At 51.4% G+C, this 21,947-nt stretch overlaps 2 protein-coding genes across 5 annotated transcripts in view; one reads left to right on the top strand and one right to left on the bottom strand.

Annotated features, from left to right (window-relative positions):
- Cdk5rap1 (CDK5 regulatory subunit associated protein 1) overlaps positions 1 to 21,947 on the top strand; it is a 303,956-nt gene that overhangs the window by 141,443 nt on the left and 140,566 nt on the right. The window lies entirely within an intron of this gene.
- Positions 2,082 to 18,829, bottom strand: LOC128102171 (uncharacterized). The gene is made up of 14 exons (XM_052725727.1): positions 18,311 to 18,829; positions 17,029 to 17,245; positions 15,036 to 15,140; positions 13,943 to 14,074; positions 13,163 to 13,247; positions 13,012 to 13,075; positions 12,522 to 12,607; positions 11,712 to 11,894; positions 9,457 to 9,510; positions 8,514 to 8,666; positions 7,415 to 7,482; positions 7,218 to 7,263; positions 5,096 to 5,159; positions 2,082 to 2,560 (listed from the first exon to the last, which is right to left on the bottom strand). Exons 1-14 carry the CDS (start codon positions 18,600 to 18,602, stop codon positions 2,358 to 2,360), a joined length of 1,752 nt encoding a protein of 583 aa, XP_052581687.1. The 5' UTR covers positions 18,603 to 18,829; the 3' UTR covers positions 2,082 to 2,357.

Here is a 21,947-nt window from a genome sequence, read left to right as displayed (position 1 = left end):
AACACATGACAGTTCCTGTCCCTGTCAGGCTCCATCGTTCTGAGCTGACAGGTGTGAACCGCTACTTCCTGTCTTTCCTTCCACCGAGGACAGAGCACAGAACTTTCCCGAAGGGTCACAGGAGAACTAGAGCTGGGAAGGATGCCCTTCATTTAAACATTTCAAGGCTGCTTCCCAGCTGGCAGGAAACGCCGCAAACTCAGACCCAGACTCAGAGGAGACATCTTTATTCCAGCCGAGAACCCCACTGGGACTGAAGCTGATCGTGGACTCTGGGGTCTTGAGCATGTGCAGCTGGGGCAGGGACTGGGCCTCAGCAAAGCAGCTACTCAGGAATGGTCAGCAGTATGTATTCCTGTGGAGAGAGCAGAGTCCCAGTATGTGTGCTCACTCTCACACAGTCTGCTTTCCCGGAGCTGCTCCTGACACTTCAGAGGGGACCACACCTGTGACTAGGAAGGGAGAGCCAGGGACTCTGGATAAGGGTGTAGAACGGAGAGGAGGGTGAAGTCTTGGGAGTGTTTATGAGGACAGGAAGACGCTCATCTTTGGAGCTCTTCCTGAGATATATTGACGAGTGAGCAAAGGACCATGAGGGAGTGAATGAACAACCAGGGTAGCCATGGAAGGGTGTGTGTGTGTGTGTGTGTGTGTGTGTGTGTGTGTGTGTGTTGCACACTGCGCAGCTCCAGATGGTGTTTTTTTCCTTTAAATCACAGTCTGCACGGTGCACTCTGTAACTTGCAACCTGAGCCATGGCACTAGGCAGCCGAGGAGCAGATCAGCAAGTGAGCCTTGCTTTTCACAGGTCTGGTTATGAGGCGGCACTTCTGTGGCTGGAAGGTGCTGGCTGTGTCCTGTCTCTGGTCATTTGGATCTGCCACTCTGGGCAGCACCTGACCTGATGGCTCCAGGACTGGTGACATCATTTTTACGGCAGTCACAAACCCTGGGTTACCTGGATGTGTTCCTCCAGGCCTACTCAAGCGGGGGTTTCTCTTGACTCTCTAAGATCCCTAGGCTGATGTTCAGGCAGGAACAGTGGTGGTGGGGGATGGGGAGCAGAAGACAATGAGTGGCCCCATGAGGCACCAAGCCTGCTGCCCCTTCTACCTCAGGTTCTTGAAGGCAGGCTTCTGTAGTCAGGAATGGGGATGCGGGGCCTAAGGTCTAAGCTTGGGGTCCTAAAGCTCAAGGTCATTCATTTGTCTGTTTCTTCTTCTTCTTCTTCTTCTTCTTCTTCTTCTTCTTCTTCTTCTTCTTCTTCTTCTTCTTCTTCTTCTTCTTCTTCTTCTTCTTCTTCTTCTTCTCTTCTGTCCTTCCTGTCTTCCTGACACAGGGTCCCATTATGTAGCCCAGTCTGGCCTGGAACTCAGATCCTCCTGCCTCCACCTCCTGACTGCTGGGATTACAAGCATGTGCCACTACCTTAGAAATCATCTCAAGGCAAGAGAAGGAACTGAAAAGTATTTGTGACCCTACCCTTCCCATCCACCTCCTTCTCCATTTCCCATCTCCTTGTCTCTGTCTCTGTCTCGGTGTCTCTGTCTGTCTCTCTGTCTCCACCTTGCCCCAATCTGGAGTTTAGTATGGTCATGTTCAGCTTTCAGAAGACATTTCATTCTGGGAGATGTATTCTATTAACTGTGAGATTGTGTTTCTGTCTCCCTTCCAACTTGTTTTTCTGCAACTTCCTTTAAATATTTCTTTCACCCCTTTAAAAGGTATTTTCAGTTTTTATTTTGTTTGTATCTATGTGTATGTTTGTATGTCTGTGAGTGTATGCCATGTGGTCTAGGTGCCAGTGGAACCAGGGGTGGGTGTCAGGTCGGAGCTGGAGTCCCAGGCGGTTGTGAGCCACCATTGGCTGTGGGTGCTGGGAATGGAGCCTGGGTCCTCTAGAAGAGCAGCAGCACCCTTCAGCACTGACCCACATCCCTGGAACTTTCCCTAAATGAACTTTTCTCTTTGGGAAGAAATGGGAGCCAGAACAGGAAGCAGGACAGGCCTGGGAGCAGATCCCCAGGCAACGCCTCAGGGCGCTCTAAGTTTATCCCTGCTTCGTGCCCCGGGGTGTTTGCAGAGAGTGGGCACCGGGTACAGCAGCACTGGTTGGGAACCAACACCCCTCAGTTCTAGGGAGGTGGGTGGTCCTGGCTAAGGTAATAGACTTGGAGGTCAGATAAAGACTCTTGCTTTGTCACCCTGGCCCTGCTTTTCTGCCTTTCTGAGCCTTGAGTTTCCTCTCAGTCAGAGTGGGGAGACTAGCCTTGTCTATGTAAGGGGAGATGCTCTTGATGAGCCCTGTGTTCTGGCTTCCTGAGGGACTCATGCTGGCCCCCAAGGCCTCAGTCACTTCATCTATAACAGGTGTCACATACCAGCATGGTAATAGAGAGGCAGAGGGTGGGAGGGGCCTCAGCTTCTAACTTCCTGCTCATCAGCTGAGCATCATGGGAGACCCCTCCCCCTGCACCTACCTCAGAGAAGTCCAGCTGGGCATGGTTGAAGGAGATGCCCTTGATGTTGGGCAGTAGGAGGCCATGCTCCCTGAGCCACTCTGCAAGAGGAAGGCAGGAGCTCAGGGCCTGGTGGGCAGGGCTGTCTGGCAGGTATGCTTGGGAGGTTCTGGGTGGCTACCCTTCCCAGCCAGGGCAACTTCTGCACCCCAATCCCCCTTAATCAGGCAGCCCTGAACAGCAAGTAGCCTAGGGAAAGTAGACGTTACTAGAGGTGTACAACTTTTAACATTTCAACATGACATTGTCATCTGCAAATGTGTTGGGCCATATTCATGGTTACCCTGGGACACATGTGTTCTGCAAGCCACAGATTGGATACCCCTGATCATCTCCTCGTCCCCCCACACCTTCATGACCAGTCTTTTAAAGGAACATTCTTCTTAAATATATCCCAGATCTGTGAACAGGTTGTTAGGAAGCTATTCTTCTTTGCAGTATTTAAGGAAGATAAAATTTGTTGAAGATTGAAGGTTTTCTGGTACTCAGGAAATGCATTCTACCTAATTCTCACACTGAGCTTAAGAACTGCTGACATGTTGGTAGAAATAAAACATCTCACAAATAGATGAGACAGGGGTCAGAATCAACTGAAAACCTGAAAATGCTAGAAATGTGACTCTGTTAGACAATATCCCCTGACTATATCAAAGAAGGCAAATATTCACAGATATGTTTGCTTGCCAAATATCTGAAAACTAAGCCTTGATCAGCAAATTTACAGAGCTGGCCAGTTTGCTATTAGTGCTTCTGTCAACTAACTATTTGGCTAACTGATTTTCATAGATGGAGTTGTGAAAAACTGAGGGCCTGGCATGGGCTCCTTCTGTGCCCACCACCCTGTGTTGAGCAGCCTTTCCCCACCCGTTTCTCCCAGGCACTCTGGGCTTGGAGTAATCTGGCAATCCCTTGCTGGCCTAATGGTCACTTGGAAGTCGGGTATGGGGGTGGCTGGAGGAGAAGAACCCATGCATTTGTTCTCCCATTTGTCCTCAGACCTCACTGGGTCCCCAGCCTGAGGACTCCTCATTCTAGGTCTCTTCCATAGGACTTTCCCAAGTCTCCCAACTGTCGTTTCTTATCTCAAGTTGTTTTCTACAGCCCTCCTGGGTTTCCTCAATGGCCTTGTGCTGCCCTTTTCTCCTCTGGGTGGGGTTGTAGTGTGAGCGGCACCCCATGGCACTAAGCAGTCTCCTGGCCTGGTGTTTAGACCTTGCATGACCGCATCAACTTCTGGGCCTCGCCATGAGCGGCACTCCATGGCACTAAGCAGTCTCCTGGCCTGGTGTTTAGACCTTGCATGACCACAACAACTTCTGGGTTGTCTCTTGACCCTTGTGGTGTTCCAGGGTGTGACACACAAGCATTGAGTGAGAGCCTGTGGTGGGCACAGGAAGAGTGGGGCCCTATCTCCCCAGCCCCTTGCAGGTGGCATCCTTGCCTGTCTGGCCTCTCTGGCTGCCCTGATGAACCTTCTACTGCCCCCTGCTCTGTGCCCAGCTAGTCTCCCGTTTTGAACAGATTTGCTCACTTCATGCCCTGACCCTTCCCTGGCTACCAGAGTCCCTCAGGATGGAAACGTGGGCAGCGTTTGAGCCTCTGCCAACTTCTCAAAGTGATTGTTCTCCTAGTGTGTCTCAGAGCACAGAGACCATCAACTGAGAAAGTAAGAAGTCAGGATTCTAGACTCAGCTTGGCCAGAGATTTGCTGAGTTACTTTGGACAAGTCACCTAACCTCTCTGGGTTTATGGAGTGGACCCATCTGAAAGATGAAAAGACTGAGCTGGATAATCTCTCAGGAGTAAATGGGGCTGGGCTGTATATCCTATATACATTTCTTTGGTGTGAGTCACTGGACAGGATGCTATGGACACAATGAGAAACGTGAGGACCTGTGTCCCTGGGAAGCTCACCATGCAGTGGGACACAGGTACTGACCAGGTAGCCATGGAGACGGGTGATGGGCACACATCTTGCCCAAGGAATGGCCAAGCTGGGAAGCCCAGTGCTATGGATTGCCCCTCCATCTTCTTGGCTCACCTCCCCAGCTGTCTACACTGCCTTGTCCCAGCCTCTGAGGAGCCCAGGGTGAGACAGAGAGTTTTGGAAAATTCTGGATTCCTGATAACTGGAGGGGAGAGTGATGTATTTTGACATTCAGCTTTCAGCTGTTATATAGCCTGTACAAATGTCCACCCTGCTGATCACGTTTACAGTGTGAGCTGCCCACTTTAGCCATCTTATTGGCCTCAGCCCATCTGGCATTCCACTTGGGACCATCTACTTGGCCCTGCAGCTGCTGAGGCTGAGTGGCCCCTCCCCTCTGAGGGTCCCTTCCTTTACATCCTCCCTGCAGCTTCTGCTCTTCCGGCCACTGGTCCATGCTCTGAGCTTGCATCAGCGTCAGCGGCCTCTGCAGCTGCATCGGGAAGCTTGGATACGTGCTGCCTCCTGCTTTGCCTAGGAGCCAGTCTCAACCCTGGCAGCTGTTTGCAGCCCCTGTGGACAGGTCTGGTGCTGCCTCCAGCAATACACTGTGATGTGGGGTCTGACAGGGAGGTACAGTGAGACTTACTGTTATGGTGAGGCAAGAACCGCCTCTTCAGGACCGCCAAGAGCAAGGCCTTCAGATGCTCTTCCTGCAATGGGGAAACAGCATGCAGTTCAGTTCCTCTAGTCTGGCACATTCCAACCAGGAGGGGGGTGACTCGATTGTACAGATGCCACACAGATTCTGGAGAAGTCCTGCGGCTACCACCTTAAAAAATATCCAAAGTCTTCCTGTGTAGGCTGGGCTTGCTTTGACCGTACTATCCTCCTGGCTTAGCTTCCCAAGTGCTGGGATTACAGGTGCCACCACATCTATCCACATGCTACTTTTGAAGGATTTTTAAGTTTTGGGGTCAGATTAGTGAAGGGTCAGGGGAACCCTGAGGGGCCCAAAAAGGAGACACCCCCCCCCCCACCAGTCAGGTATCATCTCTGTAGGGAAGGAAACGGATGGGTCTTTAGGAGCCCAGAGCACAGCTTCACAGGGACCAACTTTGGGTCAGTGTGAGAGAGATTCTTCTAGTACTGAGAGCTGCTGGCAGTGGGACACACTGAAACAGCAAGCCTCCCAGCCTTATGAGTGCACAAGGGGGTCTTGATCAGGACTGTCCCGACTCCGGTAGATGCTTTTTGTCTGGTCGGAGGCTGCTATTACTACATACATATTTTTATATGTCCATGGTGTCGGTGGCTTATACAGTGTATAAATTGTCACCCTGGTCTCATGGATGCCCTGTGATTTGTCACAGACGATATTCCTGACTGGAGAGAAAAAGAGCCTTAGTGCCTTTGACCCAGATTATAAGCAAGTGAAAATCATGTGTCAAGGACCATAATATTCTGTAGGGCAGGTCTGCCAGTGAACTCTCCCTACAGCGTTGCTTGGTTTATACACTCAGTCAACCCCACCTCCCTGTGACTCTTCTCTTTTAGGGTTGGAGTCTGTGACACAGGCCTACAGAGAGGACGGTGGGCTGTGGGGAGGGGCCTACTGTGGCACCCTTCTTCCCAAGCAGGAGCAGGATCAACCCTTGGGGGAGAGGTGCAGGTTGCTTCTGCAGTGGCGTGAGCTCAGGGACTGAAGGCCAGTAGGTTCAGCCATGTTGCCCAGCTCCCTGCACCCCTATGTTTAGCCTGGAGAACAAGATTGGCCCTTAAAATCTTACCCCATCCTAGACGACTCCCCACCTCCTTTCCCTTCTCTAACCCATCTGGGAATCCTATTGGTTAGGACCACTCTCCTGTGCTCAGCCACCACCACCTCCTGGGAGCCTCATCCACCTGCTGGCTACGCCCTGCTGTGGGCCCCATTGGCTTCTCTTAGTGCTGCTTCTCTGCTCACATTCTCTCAATGAGGCTTCCATCTCAGTCTGAGGAAAGTCACCCCAGTATGACCCCTGCCCCTCTTGATGTCCTGTACTCTGCTCCAGAGCCCTGGCTCTTTCCTGAACCAGTGGGGCACATTTAGTCCTGGGTCTTTGGTTCACCTCTTCCCTGATGTCTCTGGTCTCCCCACTTCTGCTTAAAGCTCACCCCAATACATCCCCCAGACTCCTTTTTTTTTAAAAAAAATAAATGATTTGTTTATTTTTATTTTATGTGCATTGGTGTTTTGCCTGCATGTATGTCTGTCTGTGTGAAGGTGTTGGATCCCCTGGAACTGGAGTTACAGATAGTTGTGAGCTTTCTTGTGGGAAACAAGTCGGGAGCTTTCTTTGGAAGAACAGCTAGTGCTCTTAGCTGCTGAGCCATCTCTCCAGCTCCCGGACTCCTTTCTGATGTTGCTGATCTCCATACCGACCCTGCTTCTCTCTTAATGGTGCTATCACCTGATTCCATGCTGTATAATTTACTTTGCTGAGGCTTATATGGGTTTATGTCTGCTGGCCTGTGAGTGGGGACCTTTGTGTTGATATCTGACTCATCTGTGTACCTAAGGCAAGGCTAGGCACATAGTATGTACTCAATTTATATATATATATATGTGAAAGCGACAAGCCAGGGCCCCAGAGGCCACACCCTACCCCAGCAGGAGTCAGGGGCTCCAGGGGGAGATGAGATTAGGGACAGAATATGATTCAAGCTTTCAACCCTTTACACTGTGCATATGGCTCCTTTAGGACACAAGGCTGAAGAAAGGGACTCACCTGCTTCTCACTGATGGTGGGGTAGGGACCCAAGGTGATCACAGCCCTGCCAGAAGAAAGAGTAAGTCAGTGAGTGAGCTGGGGGGTCTAAGTACCTGCTCTGCCCTGGGCACAGCAGGGGCTGCCATTCCTAACCACCCCTTCTCCTCCTCCCCCACTCCCAGCTGTCTTATGTTTCCCACGTCAAAACCCATTACCCGTGTGGCGTGAACTGGAGTTCTAGTTTCTGACTTCTTGAGGAGAACACAGCTTTGGAGAGGATTTGCTGAGGTGGATTGAAAGCAGACAGGCAGGGGAGAGTTGGAACTGTTCCCTACAGAGCCTCCCATGCCCCAATCCCGTTTCAGCCCCAACCCAACTTGTGTTCTGTCCCATGGTCCCCACCCTGTACCCATGCCACTGTCTTCCCCATCCTATGCCTATATGGCCTCACTAGGGGAGGGGGCACTGGTGGGGCTGGCCACTCCTGGGAGGCTCGATGGAAAGGTCTTAGTCCTGGAATCATCATTTCTAGAAGCCAGCAGGCTTCTTGCCTGTTGGGATGAACCCAAGGCCTTGTACTAGGCTAGGACTCTACCACTGAGCAACAGTCCTAACTGACTGCATTATTATTATTATCATTATTATTATTATTTTATTATTATTATTTAAAATGGATTCTTGCTATGTTGGTCTCAGGCTTCTGCACTCAAGTGCTCCCTCTGCCTCAGCTTTTCAAGTAGCTGGGATTATAACATGCACCATCACAACTGGCTCCCCTTGGTTTTGTGGGGTGTAGATAGGCCTCTAATTCATATGTACAGGTTCAGGGCACTTTGCTACCAGTGGGGGGTAGCCAATTCTTGGTCATACAATGATGCCACCTAAGATCCAAGGACCCTGCTACATCCTTAGGATGCTATCCAGCGCAGCTGTGGCAGAGTGACTCTTCTGCTTTCTCATCTGAGGCACTTGCCAATTCTGATGTCAGGGATTCAGAATCGAGCCATTGGAATTTGGGAGGGGGTTGTGTTCCCCAGAATTCTCCCCACGATGATTGGTATGGTTGCTTTGTGACTCAGCCATCCCTAGGGCAGTCCTTTGAAAGCACTGGTAGCACCGTACAGGAGGGGCTGGAGCCGAAACTTCTTCGGAGGGCCTTGGTGAGTACAGAAACTCGTATGTGAATGCCTTGGCAGTGGGCACAGTTGCCCACATGTAGACTGCTAGCAGATGGTGGTGGCATTGGTCACAACCATCCCACCTCCCTGCCCTCAATCTGCAGACTGGGAATCCAGTCCATGCAGTTTCACTCACCCAGGCAACCGCATCAGAGGAGGCATTCTTGGTCCCCTGCAGCATCAGTAAGCCCTGCTGGGTGACTGTGGCCCTGGAGCCATCCAGGTGGACAGTGGGCGGATCTGGGGTGCTGATGATCAGTCCCAGGCTCCCTCTGGTCAGATTATGAACCTGAGTTAAGTTAAAGCAGAGAAGGTAGAGGGAGAGCCAGCAGACAGCTTTCCCTGGCCCTGACTTGGAAGGGTGGGAACAAGACCCTCTCATGAGATAGGGCACTGGGTTTTTCTTCTAGCCCTACAGCATCTTGCTGTGTGGCTTAGGGGGAGTTACTTGGCTCCTCTGAACTTCTCTGAGGTAAGATCACATCCTTCTTGTCCTGGGCATGCACAGTGCTGTGCTGGTTTGGGGAGTTAAAGTAATGGATCTACCTCTGAAAGCTCTGTAGCCTGAAACAAGATTCTTAATCCCTCTGTGCTTTACATTTTTCATTCTTGTAAAATAAAGGCAAGATCTGTACCCACTCCACAAAGTTGTGTGGATTAGATGACTCACTGCTGTGCTGTGCTCGAGAGACACTAGCACCTACAGTGCCACAGGCCTCTCTGTTGTAATTGTTTGCCCATCTGGTGAACACAAAGTTTTGGAGAACTCAATGCATTCAGATTCTAGAGCAGGGGCTGGGTTCAAATCAGGTTCTTCTAGTTACTCAGCAGTGATGAGCCCTGCCTTGCTGTTATCTGGGTGAGCCTTAGCAGGGTGGGGCATGCTCAGTGGTGAACAATGACAGCCCATGGTCACAGTCACTGTCTTGACTGCTTCCTTTTGTTTTACATCCCTGACACTGTAAAAGGGTGCACCTACTTCTGGAGTCCACAGCAGAAAAATGGAACATGTCCATGAAACCTTTAGGTCCAGCCTGTCTAGCCCAGGGTGCCGAAGGAGGGGCAGGCACCATACCTACCTCTGGCTTGTGCGTTGGAACACTCAGGGACAACAGCTCCCAGAGGCCAGTTTCCTAGAAAGGTAAAGACTGAGTCAGCTGTGGCGTCCTGAGGGTGTGTCTGAGCAAACTGTGGGCTCAGGGAGATAGCTGCCTCTCCTGGACACATCGTCTGCACACGAGTCAGTCTCAGCTCAAGGTGAGTTACATGTCTGGCTTCTCAGAGCCGTTATTTGGAAAGATTAGCTTTCTGTGGTTTTGATAATTTTTATCCTAACATTTTATTATAATTTTTTTTAGCCAGGGTCTCGTGTGTCATGTATCAGTCTTGCCTCAAACTCACTCTGTAGCTGAGCTCCTGATCCTCCCCACAAGTGCTGGAATTACAGGTGTGCACAATGCCTGAGATTGAAGCCAGGGCTTCGTGCATGCTAGGCAAACACTCTGCTCACTGAGCACACCCACAGCCCCTTAACTATGAGAAATGCTACAAACACAGCGAAGCCGAGTTTCATAGACGACATTTGCGTGCTCGATACAGCCTTCTATTAACAATTTCTGCCATTGCTTTATCATGCTCCCACCCACCCGTCTATGCTCTACTGATTTTCAGGGAGGTGTTGGGATTGAACTCAGGGCCTCACACATGTCAAGCTCATTTTTGACCTCTGAGCTACCTTGGATGCTTGCTCCATTGGTTTTCCAAAATCACAAATCATCATAGAGAAAAACTATAGAAATATCTGAAGTAAAATTCACCCAATATATCTTTCCTTTTCTCTCTGAACCCAATTCTCAGAGGTAACTATTGTTGACATTTTGAAGTATCTCCAGATGGACTTTTTCTGCTCACACACAGGCGTGACCAGAGAGGAGCATTCTGGCCCACATAGCCCTGTGCCTCATTAGTGCCACTCAGTGCCAGGACCTGTAGAAGCATCTTGTTCTTACAAAGCACGGCGTCTTCGTTTGCACGACCTGCAGTCTCAGAGAGTTTACTGGTTGCTTAGTGATGGGCCACGAGTCAACTTTGAGTTTTACTCTGTAGCAAATGTGGCCCTAAAGGGCACCCTGCAGCTGGGTTCCTGCCCACCAGTGTAAGACTTTCTTCAGATGTAGGCTTCAACTGTAACAGTCTCAGAGCTGTCACAGCTGCGTGGGGTACAGGGAAGAGCAGTGGGAGACAGGAGACCTCATCTCCAGTCAATCCGGCTTGTGGATGACCTTGAACCAGCCACTTCTCCAGTCTGGGCACTCATTTGTGTAACTATTTAAAATAATTTTCTTTGTGTGATGTAACACTTCTGGATGTGGCATGTTCCACTTATGGTGTCACGTGGGCACTTGAAAATTTTGCAGATTTTGGATTTCAAATCTGAGTTACAGATGCTCAACACACACACACATATGCACTTTGAATACATAATTTCTTGTACATATGTTATTAGATATAAAGTTAGAATGAGACCAGTATTTTGAAAGAGGAAGAGAAAGGAACAAAAGGGGGAGGGAGGAAGGGAAGAAGGAAGGGAGAGAGAGAGAGAGAGAGAGAGAGAGAGAGAGAGAGCGAGAGAGAGCACTTCCTTAGATCTTTAGATACAGTAGTCTTGAAGGGGCATTGTGAGGAGATGACATTCATACTGAGACTACCAATGAGAGAAGAATGTTCTAGGCAGAGCCCAGTATGTGCAAAGACCTGAGCTGGGAATCGGGGGAGCCTGCGTGCCTGGAATTCAGGGAGTAAAGAGACAGAGCTTGAGAGAGGCCAGGGATCAGACCGCCCAGACCCACCCAGAGGAGCCTGGCTTTTGCTCTGGGCTAGGGAGAAGCTGCTGGGGGCTTTTGAGCAGTGATATAGGCAGCCTTGCCCATTCTTCCCATCAGCCCCGGGAAGCGCTTATTCTCCTCCACCTGTGTGTGCCTCCTCACCACTGCAGAGGCCAGCCTCAGGTACGCCTTCCCTAGTGACAATATGCAGGTGGCCTTCTGGCTGCCCTGATTGTTTTAAGCAAAGCCAGCTAGTTAGTTATTGTAAGAATGCACTGTTAGAACCCGACCTCTGCCAGGCCACACACTATACTTACAGTGGCTTCCTCTCACAGATCCCGGCAGGCACCTTCAGAGACACTGCCTGTGAGTCCTTAGCTATCAGACTCGTCCCTGGGAAGTGAGAACACCAAAGTCCTCACACCTTCACACCCTGCTCCCCACCCCTACCCTGCCTCCTGCCTGGAGATCATTCTGTCCTTCCTTCCTGCCCACCTCCCAGCACTCACCGAGGAGTCTTGGGGCTCCACGAAGATCTCCTGGCTCATGTACAGACAGGACAGGATGTCATTGTAGATTTCTAGCCAAAAGGCAAAATCTGCCGTGCTGTCCTGGGCTAATCCTGGGAGAGGTGGGGGAACCACATGCTCTGGCCTTGAAGCCCGCTGGTGTGGGCCACAGGGAGTCACAAGCTTCAGAGAAATGATGGAAGAAAAGATGGTCAGTGGGGACAGCTCTCCTGGTGGCACCTGGTCACAGCTCACCTTTCTGACCACAGCAGGCACAGTTTCATTTGAGTCTACCAATAGCATCACCAGGAGGGAGTCATTATGGTCACTCTCTGACCACAAGGAAACTAAGGCCCAGAGAGGTGATGTCACTCACTCAAATCCCACACGAGAAGAGGTAGAGCTGAGCCCCTGAGCCTCGCTTCCTTGCTCCCATCAAGCTCCACTCCATTCTCTGAACCCTGGCCCTCCTGGGCCTTCTTCTCCCTCCTGCCTTCCATTACAGAGAGACATCAAGGAGCAGTGGACAGAAGCTGGGCAGTCCTCAGCCATTCTCTGCCCTCAGTTTCCCCATCTGGGAGCTGACTCAGCTGCTTTCCTGCTGGGTCTGGCTCACTCGCTGGTCGGCGGCCTGTGGCCTCCCCGTTCTCTTTCCTCTTTTGCTGACCATTCCCCCTTCCCACTCCTCGCTCTCCTGTCTTCCTCTTCCTCCATTGCTCCCTACCCTGTGAAGCCCCATCTCCCTTTCTCCTTGCCTGTCCACTCCCGGCAGGTTCCCCAAGGGGCCCATGGTAGCCTAGGGTTGCCCACCTGCACTGTCATCAGGATGGCTCCCTCTGTGAACTCCGTGGTGGTCACATAGTACTGGAAATCGTTGGGACCCGAGATGATTGGAGCTATGGTGCAGAAATGAAACCTAACTCAGCCGGAGGTAGAGGTGGGAAGGATGCTGCGGGAGGCAGGGAGAAATCCCTTCTCCTCTGCTCAGCCTTAAGTTCCTTGATGGCTGAGCACATGCCTCCTAGAACAAGGGACAGTTATTGCATGCTGTCATTTGTGCCAGGTTGTTAATATTATTCTAACAGGCATTATCTGTGGGCCTTTCATTGATCCTGTTTGACAGATAGGGAAACTGAGGCTTGGAGGGGAAGTGACATATGAAGGTTACAAGCCATATTGTCCCCTCTTTTTCCCCATTAGAAAGTATCCCCCCTGTAGGTAGGACTGTCCTGTCTCTGGGTATATTCCTCTAGACGGTGCCTGGCACATGGCAAGGGACAGTTGACCAGCAGCAACATACGGAGAGCGATGTGTAGCAGGTCTTCCAGCAGGAAGTTGAGCAGGTTTGTGGCCACAGGGCACACCTAGAGAGAAGGGAAGTGGGGGTCCTGCTGGCATGAGGCCGAGGTAGAGAGGCTCTCTGGGGGACGCCCCTCCCCTTGGTGACTCACGATCTTCTGGAGGAGGAATGGCAGTGATTCCTCCAGGATCTCAGTCACCAGGTTCAGCAGCTGGTTTGGCAACAGGGTCTCTGTTCTAGGGGAGGGATGACAAGGTAGAGTCAGTCATGCAGTGCGCCAAAGGTATGGGCAGGGAAGGGGGAGCTGAGCACCACCGAGGCAGGACAGCAGGAAGGCCCGCAGCGACGACCTTTTCCTTCCCTGGCATTCCCACCTCCTCTCCATTTTCTCCTTCCTGCCTCCCCGCTCCATGTGCTTTCTCTCCAGTTTTCTGCGTTATGTCCTGATTTGTATTCTCTCCTTCATAAAGGTCTTTGGGATTTTTCAAGCAGGAAGTGGCCCCACTGACAATGGGGAGATCATGTCCTGCTTCCTGGAGGCTTTGGGTTGTGTCAATAGATGAATGATCGACCTCCTTGGGTGTCAGTTTCTGTGCTATGTAAGTGGGTTAGTACACCTCCTCCCCAGGACCACTCCATGTGGGCTGGGCACCGTAAGCAACGCAACTGAGGCTCCCAGAAGTCAGGACCTGGCCAGGACCCACTATTAGGATTAGCGAAGCAGAGGCTGAGTCTTAACCATGACCTTGAGTGTGGAGGCAGGAGAGGCTGACAGACAGGTGGCATGGACAGTCTGTGTCTTTGAAGGAGAGGCAGCCCCAGCTCTGGGTTTCAGAGAAGGACCACTGCAGAAAGGGCTGGGCCAGTGCAGGAGGAGCCACTACCTATCACAGCCAGGGGAGCCTCAGAAGCAGCACCAGGTACTACTTACTGCTTCAGGACCTCAATGTTCAGGCTCCCAGGGGGCGCATGGCACTCCTCGAAGGCCACCTGGGTCTTGTTCCCTATCTGTTCTAGCCGTACTCCAATGCGTATGTTCTTGATGGCTTCTAGCCATAGGATCCTGTAGGGACAGTATGTCTGGGCAGGCTCCCAGCCAGACTCCAAGGTTGAGACCAGAAGTCATGAGCTGGCTGTTGCTGCTGCCAGCAGGCTTGCATTAGAAACCAGGAGAGCTATTTAAAATATGGAATCTGCTGGCAGACTGGGCAGCACCGAGCCAGTGTCCTCACAGGGCATCAGACACCTGCCCTGAGTGTGACCTTGAGATGGGACACATAGTCTCCCAATTGCCGAGGTCCGTGGGTCATGAATCTTACTATTACCACACTATCCTAACCAAGGCGATAGTATGTTCCTCAGGGAGCAGAGACACATTTCTCAGGGCCCCCTACTCTGTCATAGTGTTTCCTTGGGCTTATATCTGTCATCCAAGCGCTAACTAAGGGTCCTGCTTAGCTCCCAACTAAGCAGAATCGTTCTAGGGGGAATGGTCATAGAATGCTCCGTCATTAAGTGGTAAAGTCACACCAAAAAGTCATATTCACAAGAAAGGCAGGAGCTGGCATGTTCCCAAAGTAGCGTCCCTACTTCACAAGCCAACATGGGTCTGTCTCACTGCTGATGCAGGTGGCCACAGGTACAACCACTCACAGTTCAGAGCTATGTAGGTAGACACTTTGCTTACTGTAGCAGGGAACTGGAATTATACCTGGTTATAGACTCATGTCCAGGGAATGAACACTCCTGCTTCAGCTGCCAAGCCGGGGAATCCCAGACTCTTCCCAGACTGGCCCATTAGTGTCAGTGTGCCCACATGCACAGATAGCATGGGAGAGGGCTCTCACTGCAGACTCACTGTATGATCCTGGGCAGGGCTCTTCCCCATTCTGTACCTGTTTCCTCATAAGTCAGTCTCTGAAACATGCCCAAGTGGAAAGGACTTGTGATCCTTGTAGTGGTCCATGGCTTTTGTTAGTCTTGCTTCCTGCAGCATGTGGGGAGGAAGTACCATGAGCACTTACTCTAGGAGTGAGAGGTACAGGTTGCAGCGCAGTGTGATCTGCAGCAGGCTGTCACTTAGAATTTCCAGGGTGACTTCCGGTCCCTTGGCATCTTCTATGACCAACCTATGGGAGGCATGTGGGTGATGTGTCTGGCTCCGTGCATGTCTGGAGTAGCTAGAATGGGAGCTGACGCCAGGAGAAGTGGAGACAGCTTTGGGATAGTCTGTCCTTGCCCACTGGCCTGCCAGAGACCACAGAACTCAGCTTCTAGTTTCTAAGCCTTGAGGATCTTGCCTTTCTCTGGGTCAGCCTCTGAAAAATCAGGAACTATGGCTTAAGTCTGTGCACACACAGTCATCTGAATCCAAGTACAAGCCTCTGGGGCCGAGGCTGTGGCTCAGTGGGAGAAGCCTTGCCTTGGGATCCTGGGGTTGATGCCCAGGACTAGGGAATAAGGCTGTACGAGCATCTCAAAAGAAAAGCCAGCAGGCAAGGGCGTGGAGATGCAAGAGTCCTGGCAGCCCGTCTGCCATCCACGAAGGAGCTATGGGCTCTGCTGAGCATCCTCAAGCACTGTGCTCCCTTCTGAGGGCTCAGGTGCCTCCTGTCCCTGGGCTCAGAGGGGTCAAGGTCGCACTATGGACACCAGTGTCAGCTGGTAATTCCCCTGGAGCCACTGAATCAGGCAGCAACATGTTCTGTCACAGGGCAAACCTGGCCACCAGCATGGGACCTTCTGGAGGGGATTTTTTTCCTCTGTTTGTTTCAAAACAGGGTCTCATATAGTCTAGGCTAGTCTCACACCTCCTGTGTAGCTAAGGACGAAACTTCTGATGCTCTTGCCCAGCTGAGGATATTTTTAGGATCAGACCATGTTGTGCTTTCCTTTGTTCCCCCCCAAGCCATGTCCTGGGATAGGATAGGCTTATAGCCATGGCATGGCTACCCAGGTGAGGTGGGGGAATCAATAGACAGTGCCAATACTTGGCATGGCTGGTGTGGTATTTGACTGTGCTGCCTCCCGATTCTCCCTGGGCATTTCTCCTCACACGATAATTCCATGAATTCTTACTCCATTTCACACTCGCCAGAAAATCCCTTTTGGAGCCTGGGGTCTTAGGAACTATGGGTCTTTCCTTGCTCGTGTTGGGGAAGGACTCATGCATTCAGGGCTGAGCCTGTGGCTATGAGGGAGACATGCCCCCAGTCAAAATCAGTACCATTCATTAAGGTGGGTTCTGTTCTGCTAAGAGGCTCCAACCCAGGGCTTTCAGGGTTGAGCAGACAGCATGGTGGGGCATCTGGGGACCGGCTAAGGGACTATAGACCTGACACTAACGTTTGACATGTGGAAGGTCAGGACAGGTGTGGCCAGATTTTCGTTTTAAGGACAATCAGAATTATGGGTGAAGTCATACTAGAGTAGCCTACACTATAACCCAACATAGCTGTGTTCTTACAGAAAGGGAATTTGGACCCAGGAGGATGCCCTGTGAGATGGCAGTATCAGGCATCTGGTACCAGCACCAGTGATTGCTAGTGGATGCCAGGAGCAGTGGCTGAGCCAAGCTTCCAGGAAGCAGGGCAGACCCCTGCCCTGGCCTCCATATTCCACAGGGAGACCACTTGGCTCTGAACACTTCAGTGTGGCTGTCCTTGCAAACTCATACAGTTGGGAAACCTGGACTTTGAGGAAAATTCTTGTTATTCAAATGTAGGCGATTAACTGAAACTACTTTGGAAACACTGTTCAGATTTGTAAAGTGTTGGAGTGGGGAACCACAGAGGACACTGCACTGCCAACCCACTTTAGTGTAGACCCTGCTTCCTTCCTAGGGATGTTTGGAGAGGCCTGGAAAGGTAGCCACACAGTAGGAGGAAACCTGCTTCGTGCATTTGAGGTTGGGGAGACGCTGTGGACCCCAGGTTGCCAGCCCACCTCTGTTCCACTTGACAGGGAAAAGCCTCCTGAAGGAGAAGAGAGGCAGAAGCTGCCTTGCTGGCCACTCACCCAGCTGTCTCTAGTAGCTTCTTCAGCTCAGGCATCGTCTTCCCAGAGAGCAGGTCCCCCACAAGTGACAGGTCCAACCCACTCTTCTTCCCAACAAACTCCTTATTGACGAAGGGCAGACGGTCCAGGACAGACACACCCTCACTTGGGGATCCAGTCACAGGCATCCTGATCACACCTTTCAGGACCTCATGTTCTATGAATAGATCTGAAATATCTGGGAACAGAGCATCTCCTCAGGGTTCATTCAGCCATTCAGCAAACACTCACTGGTACCTGTGCCCAACTGGCAAATAAGATAGGCATTCATCAACAAGTTCACACGAGGACACCAGAGCTCAGGCCTCTCTGTATTACCCAGGCTGATCTCAATGCCTGGGCTCAAGTCATTCTCCGGGCTCAGTCTCAGCTTGCCACCAAGCTCAGTCAGCAAGTCTGGGCTCCGGGAGCAGCGTGCTTCCCACTGCCCTGGAGTTGACATGTTAGCCAGGGAGAAAGACAAACTTATACTCAGGTCAGCAAGTAAAGTATGTTTTGTTACAAAGGAAACGAAACAGGGCTGAGTCAAGCATGGTGAGCGAGGAGCATCTGCCTCGGACATGATGGTCAGGGAGGGCTGCTCTGAGGAGGAGGACGAGGCTTGGGACAGACATCTCACGGCAGTGAAAGATCTCCTTATGGAAGGTTCCAGGGAGAATGACAGCTCATACAAAGGCCTCAAGGTTATGAGCGTGGTGAATTTGCAAACTGGATCCTGGAGCTGGGACAAGAAGCACCTCACAGACAAGAGGCAGGGGGGACAGTAGACAGACAGACAGACAGGCTGACAGACAGACTGGCAGGTGCTGTATCTGGACAAGGCCATTGAAGTTTCACCAGAGGACTGTGGGAGCCAGAAGGATAGACCTAACTGCTACAGGGAGATGAGAAGAGATTTCTGCAGGAGAGGCGCTAAGGACTTTGTCTTCCAGGCCCAGTCGGAGTATACTACACTGAAGAGGGGAGGAAGGGAGAAGGGCCCGCACCAGCCGAGGAGGCAGCCATGACCTCTATGTGGTGGACAGGGAAGGTGGTGAGAAGACGCTGGAGGTATGGGGGGCTTTGACTGTCAGGGCGAGGACTACCCATGACAAGTGGGCCATGCAGATGTTAGAACCGAGGAGGGACAAGGACAGCAGGAAAGGCTGGTAAGTGGGAGGCCAGAGGAGGACAAGCCCAGAGCTGTCCCCTGCTCTGCCTTCTTGCAGCTCATGCCTCTCCAAGCCCACTCCCTGAGACTCACTTGTTTCCAGCCATCTTTCGCCGATCCGCAGGAGGAGAGGACTATGGGTTGTCCCTTGGGCTTGGTGCAGCAGCCCCCAGCACAACAGCGGTGTCCACATCAGCAGCATTCTCCCGTTAGGACCTGTGGCCATGGAAGTGAGAGCTCCTGTCCTCTCCAGGGACCCGCAACCCTGTGTCCCCCACGCTATACCCCCTATATCCATCTTTTTAAGTCCTAACAGTCCTGCTCTGGGCCCCAACTTGCTCATGGTGATACAGTAAGCGGCAGAGCTTGGATTTGAACCTAGCATGACTGAGTGCTAAGAATCTCTGCTTTATTTCACCATGTGATGGTGGGGCACAGCCTGAGTATGCGGGTGCTGTCAATTCTGTCCTCACCACTTTCTGAATGGACCTTCTAGAGTCTCTCAGGCCAGTGTCACCAGCTTTCTTAGAGGACGAGTTTTATACGCCAAGCTCTGGAGTGAGGGGTGGGCACGTGATGGGAAGTCAAGGCCCCTGGCCAGGGCTTGGCACACTCAGGAGTTCTTCAGGGGAAGAATCACTCCTCTTGGCCCTGTGTAGCCAGGGGCTTTTGGCCAAAACTGATAAAGCCTGGTACTGAGGTGGGGGTGGGGGCGGGAGGGGCAAACTCAGAACGTGGCCAGCAGACCCCATGGAGGAAGTGGGCTGGGCCTGGGCCCTTCCTGTTGGCACATCTTCAGCTCTTTGTGAGGGGTACAGAGGCTGCTAATGCAAGATGTGACTAGCATGGAGCCCAAGGGGGGTGAGGATATGTGTGTATGAGTGTGTGTGTGTGTGTGTGTGTGTGTGTGTGTGTGTGTGTGTGTGTGTGTGGCGGTTGAGGGGCAAAGATGAGGGTAGCAGTGTCTGTGATCATCTTGTCGCTGTATTCTCATGTCTTTCCTATGTATGTCACCTAGGCTCTCATCATTTCTGCCCAGATGTGGTCACCAATATTGCAGACAGGCCCTGGAATGGTTGCTTTGACTGTGTAGGAGCTGAGAAATGGAGAACAAGCCATGTTCATTCCTTTCTAAACCTCATTCAGAATATGATACACATGCCTATGGCTTTGGGGGGATGGTGAAGGTCACTGTGGCAATTCATACAGATGTGAGCACAGGGCCCAGTGCACAGGAAGGGTTAACAGACTGTTAGGACTATTTACATTCTATACATAAGGGAGCTGAGATGCAGAGGGATAAGTGCCTCCATCAAGGTCAGGTAGCTTGCCCAGGGAAAGCTGGAATTTGATGTCAGGGCCCAGAAAGGGCACCAAGATTTGTTGGTTCTACACAGCAGTTCCAGGCCTGAACTCTCTGCCACCTAGCTGTGCAGAGGCCCTGCCTTGTGGGGACCCAGTCCCCCTTGCTCCTATATGCATCTAGCTAGGTGAGCACATCTCCTTTCTTATTATGTGGTGTGGCCACCCCACAGCAGACAGGACTATCTCCAGTTGGCTTGGCATCTTCTCCTTTACAATTCAGGGCACAAGTAGGGTGGGTGTTCGCTCCAGTTTTATTTTCTTTTTGTTTTAAATTTAGTTCTTTGGGATTATAATATCATTACTTCATGTTTCCCCTTCCTTCCCCACACTTTCCTCCGTGAGTTCCAGCTCTCACCTGGAGATTCAGGGATGAGAGCTGGTGGAAGATGGAGTTCCAGGAAACAGCAGATACCCAGAAAGTCCAGGGTTAACCTTGGCTTGCTCTGAAGCTCTTCCTTTAGAAAACAGCACAGACTGGCAGTGAATGTTCACATGATTTGGTGGAATATGTTGGAGAAGACTAGGCTCCTTTTTTTAAGATTTATTTTTTTAAATTTATGTGTAGGTGTGTGTGCTTGAATGAGTTTATGTGAACCACGTGTATGCAGATGCTTCAGCAGTCAGAGGACACCAGATTCCCTGGAACTGTAGCTGGTTGTGAGCTTCCTGATATTGGTGCTGGGTCTTCTGTAAGAACAGTAAACACTCTTGATCTCTGATCCACCTCTCCAGCCCAAAGAGTGGGGGTCTTTTTTATTTTATTTAATGTGTATGGGTGTTTTGCACGTCTTTATGTCTTGTATACCCATGTGTGTGCTTGGTGTGTACAGAGGCCGGAGAGAAGGCATTGGATTTTGTGCCAATGGAGTTACTGATGGTGTGAGCCTTGATGTAGGCTCTGGGAATTGAACCTAGAGCCTCTAGAAGAGCAGCCAAGTGGCTCTTCACCACTGATACATCTCTCTAGGCCCACGATCTGAGTCTTTTTGAAACATGGTCTTGTGATGTAGCCCAGGCTAGTCTCCAACTAGTAATCCTCCTGCCTCAGCCTTCCAAGGAGCTGGGATCATAGATGGGTGTCACCAAAGGATAATATGTAAGACCTCACCTGGAATTTTCTCTTTGCTGTTTCTGAGACTCAGATTAAAGAGAAGGAGTTTTTTCTCTGTCAAGGAAGGGTGCAGAGCCTCAGCCTTGCCTGTGGGATTTGGAAACCCCTACCTCTAGGGCCTCCTGTCTATAGTCAGGGATGGTGTTTCAGGGTCCTGTCATTGAAGGCCAGCTCAGGAACACTTACTCTTCTTTCCCTTGGAAGGTAGAGAACAGAAGAGGGTGGGTGGGGAAGGAGCCTGAAAGAGCAGCCAGTGACAGGCTGCTGATTGGTGGTGATGGTGACTTACCAGAACCCCAGTTTGCCACCTAGTGAGGGGAGAGTCTTGCCAGTCTGTGGGGAAGGTAGGTGATTAGTCACCTCTAAGATCCCTCTAGTGTTACCCACATGGAGCAAATGGTCTTGGTTCGGGGTCCCCAGCAGCAGACTGATATCCAGATTTGAGTGGCATGTATCTAGGAGATGACCCACACAAACGTAGGGAGTGGGATGTGACCAGCTGCTGAGGGTACCCAAACTCCTTCCTGTGGGAGGATGGGAGCCACAGGAGAGCTGGGGCCCCAGAGCTGTTCCTTGCCTGGGGAGTAAGGATCCTGGACTTCTTCATCTGCCACCCTAGGAGGCCCCAGGGGATGATGGACTTGGAGAGCCTTGGCCATATTAGGGAAAGGTCTTCATGCCTGGCCACTCAAATTTGGAAGAACTTACCTTGTGGGGAAGAGGTGGCACTACAGACCTCTGTCTGACAGAGATGGTGCTCTGACACTGAATACTGTCTCTTCCCAGACACCACCCCTGTCTTCCTGTAAGGGCTTTTCTGTGACTGAAGGCTGTGGTTGGGTGTGGGCGTGACCCAGGCCTAAAGAACAGAGGCCTATTGTCTTGTCCCAGAACCCTGAGGCTTCAGGGAAGCCATGGAGTCAATGGCCCTCACGCATGTCTAAGTAGGAAAGGCCTTGGTGATAAAGTGTTCCCTGAGGTCAGGTGACAAGGGCCTGTGATGCCATGGTGTCACTGGCTGAGTGCTTCATTTAATCCTTACCTCAGCTCTGCAAGGTGAGAACCATGACTCTCCCCTTGTGACAAAGACGGGCACAGAGGCCCACCTAGAGGAAGCCGCTTTCTGTTTGTCTTGTTTTCGGAATCACAGGGCTCAGAGAACACACCACCCACTACACCAACAAGATCAACAAAAGCCACCCAAAAGGGAGGTGGTCCCAACTGTGACTACTGTCCTTCTGTGGTCATGACAAA

This window comes from Peromyscus californicus, unplaced genomic scaffold, assembly GCF_007827085.1.
Source record: "Peromyscus californicus insignis strain IS unplaced genomic scaffold, ASM782708v3 Scaffold_7__1_contigs__length_154581171, whole genome shotgun sequence".
Classification (NCBI taxonomy): Eukaryota; Metazoa; Chordata; class Mammalia; order Rodentia; family Cricetidae; genus Peromyscus; species Peromyscus californicus.
This window is presented reverse-complemented; position numbering and strand designations above follow the sequence as displayed.

Bases quoted from the DNA above. Each gene is read 5' to 3' on its own strand.
- LOC128102171 (XM_052725727.1), bottom strand. From the start codon at position 18,602: ATGCTAGGTTCAAATCCAAGCTCTGCCGCTTACTGTATCACCATGAGC. The intron at 15,141-17,028 runs GTGAGTGGCCAG...TGCCTCCCATAG, and splicing joins AAGCTACTAGAGACAGCTGG to GTTGGTCATAGAAGATGCCA. The intron at 5,160-7,217 runs GTGAGTCCCTTT...TCCCCATTGCAG, and splicing joins CCACCATCAGTGAGAAGCAG to GAAGAGCATCTGAAGGCCTT.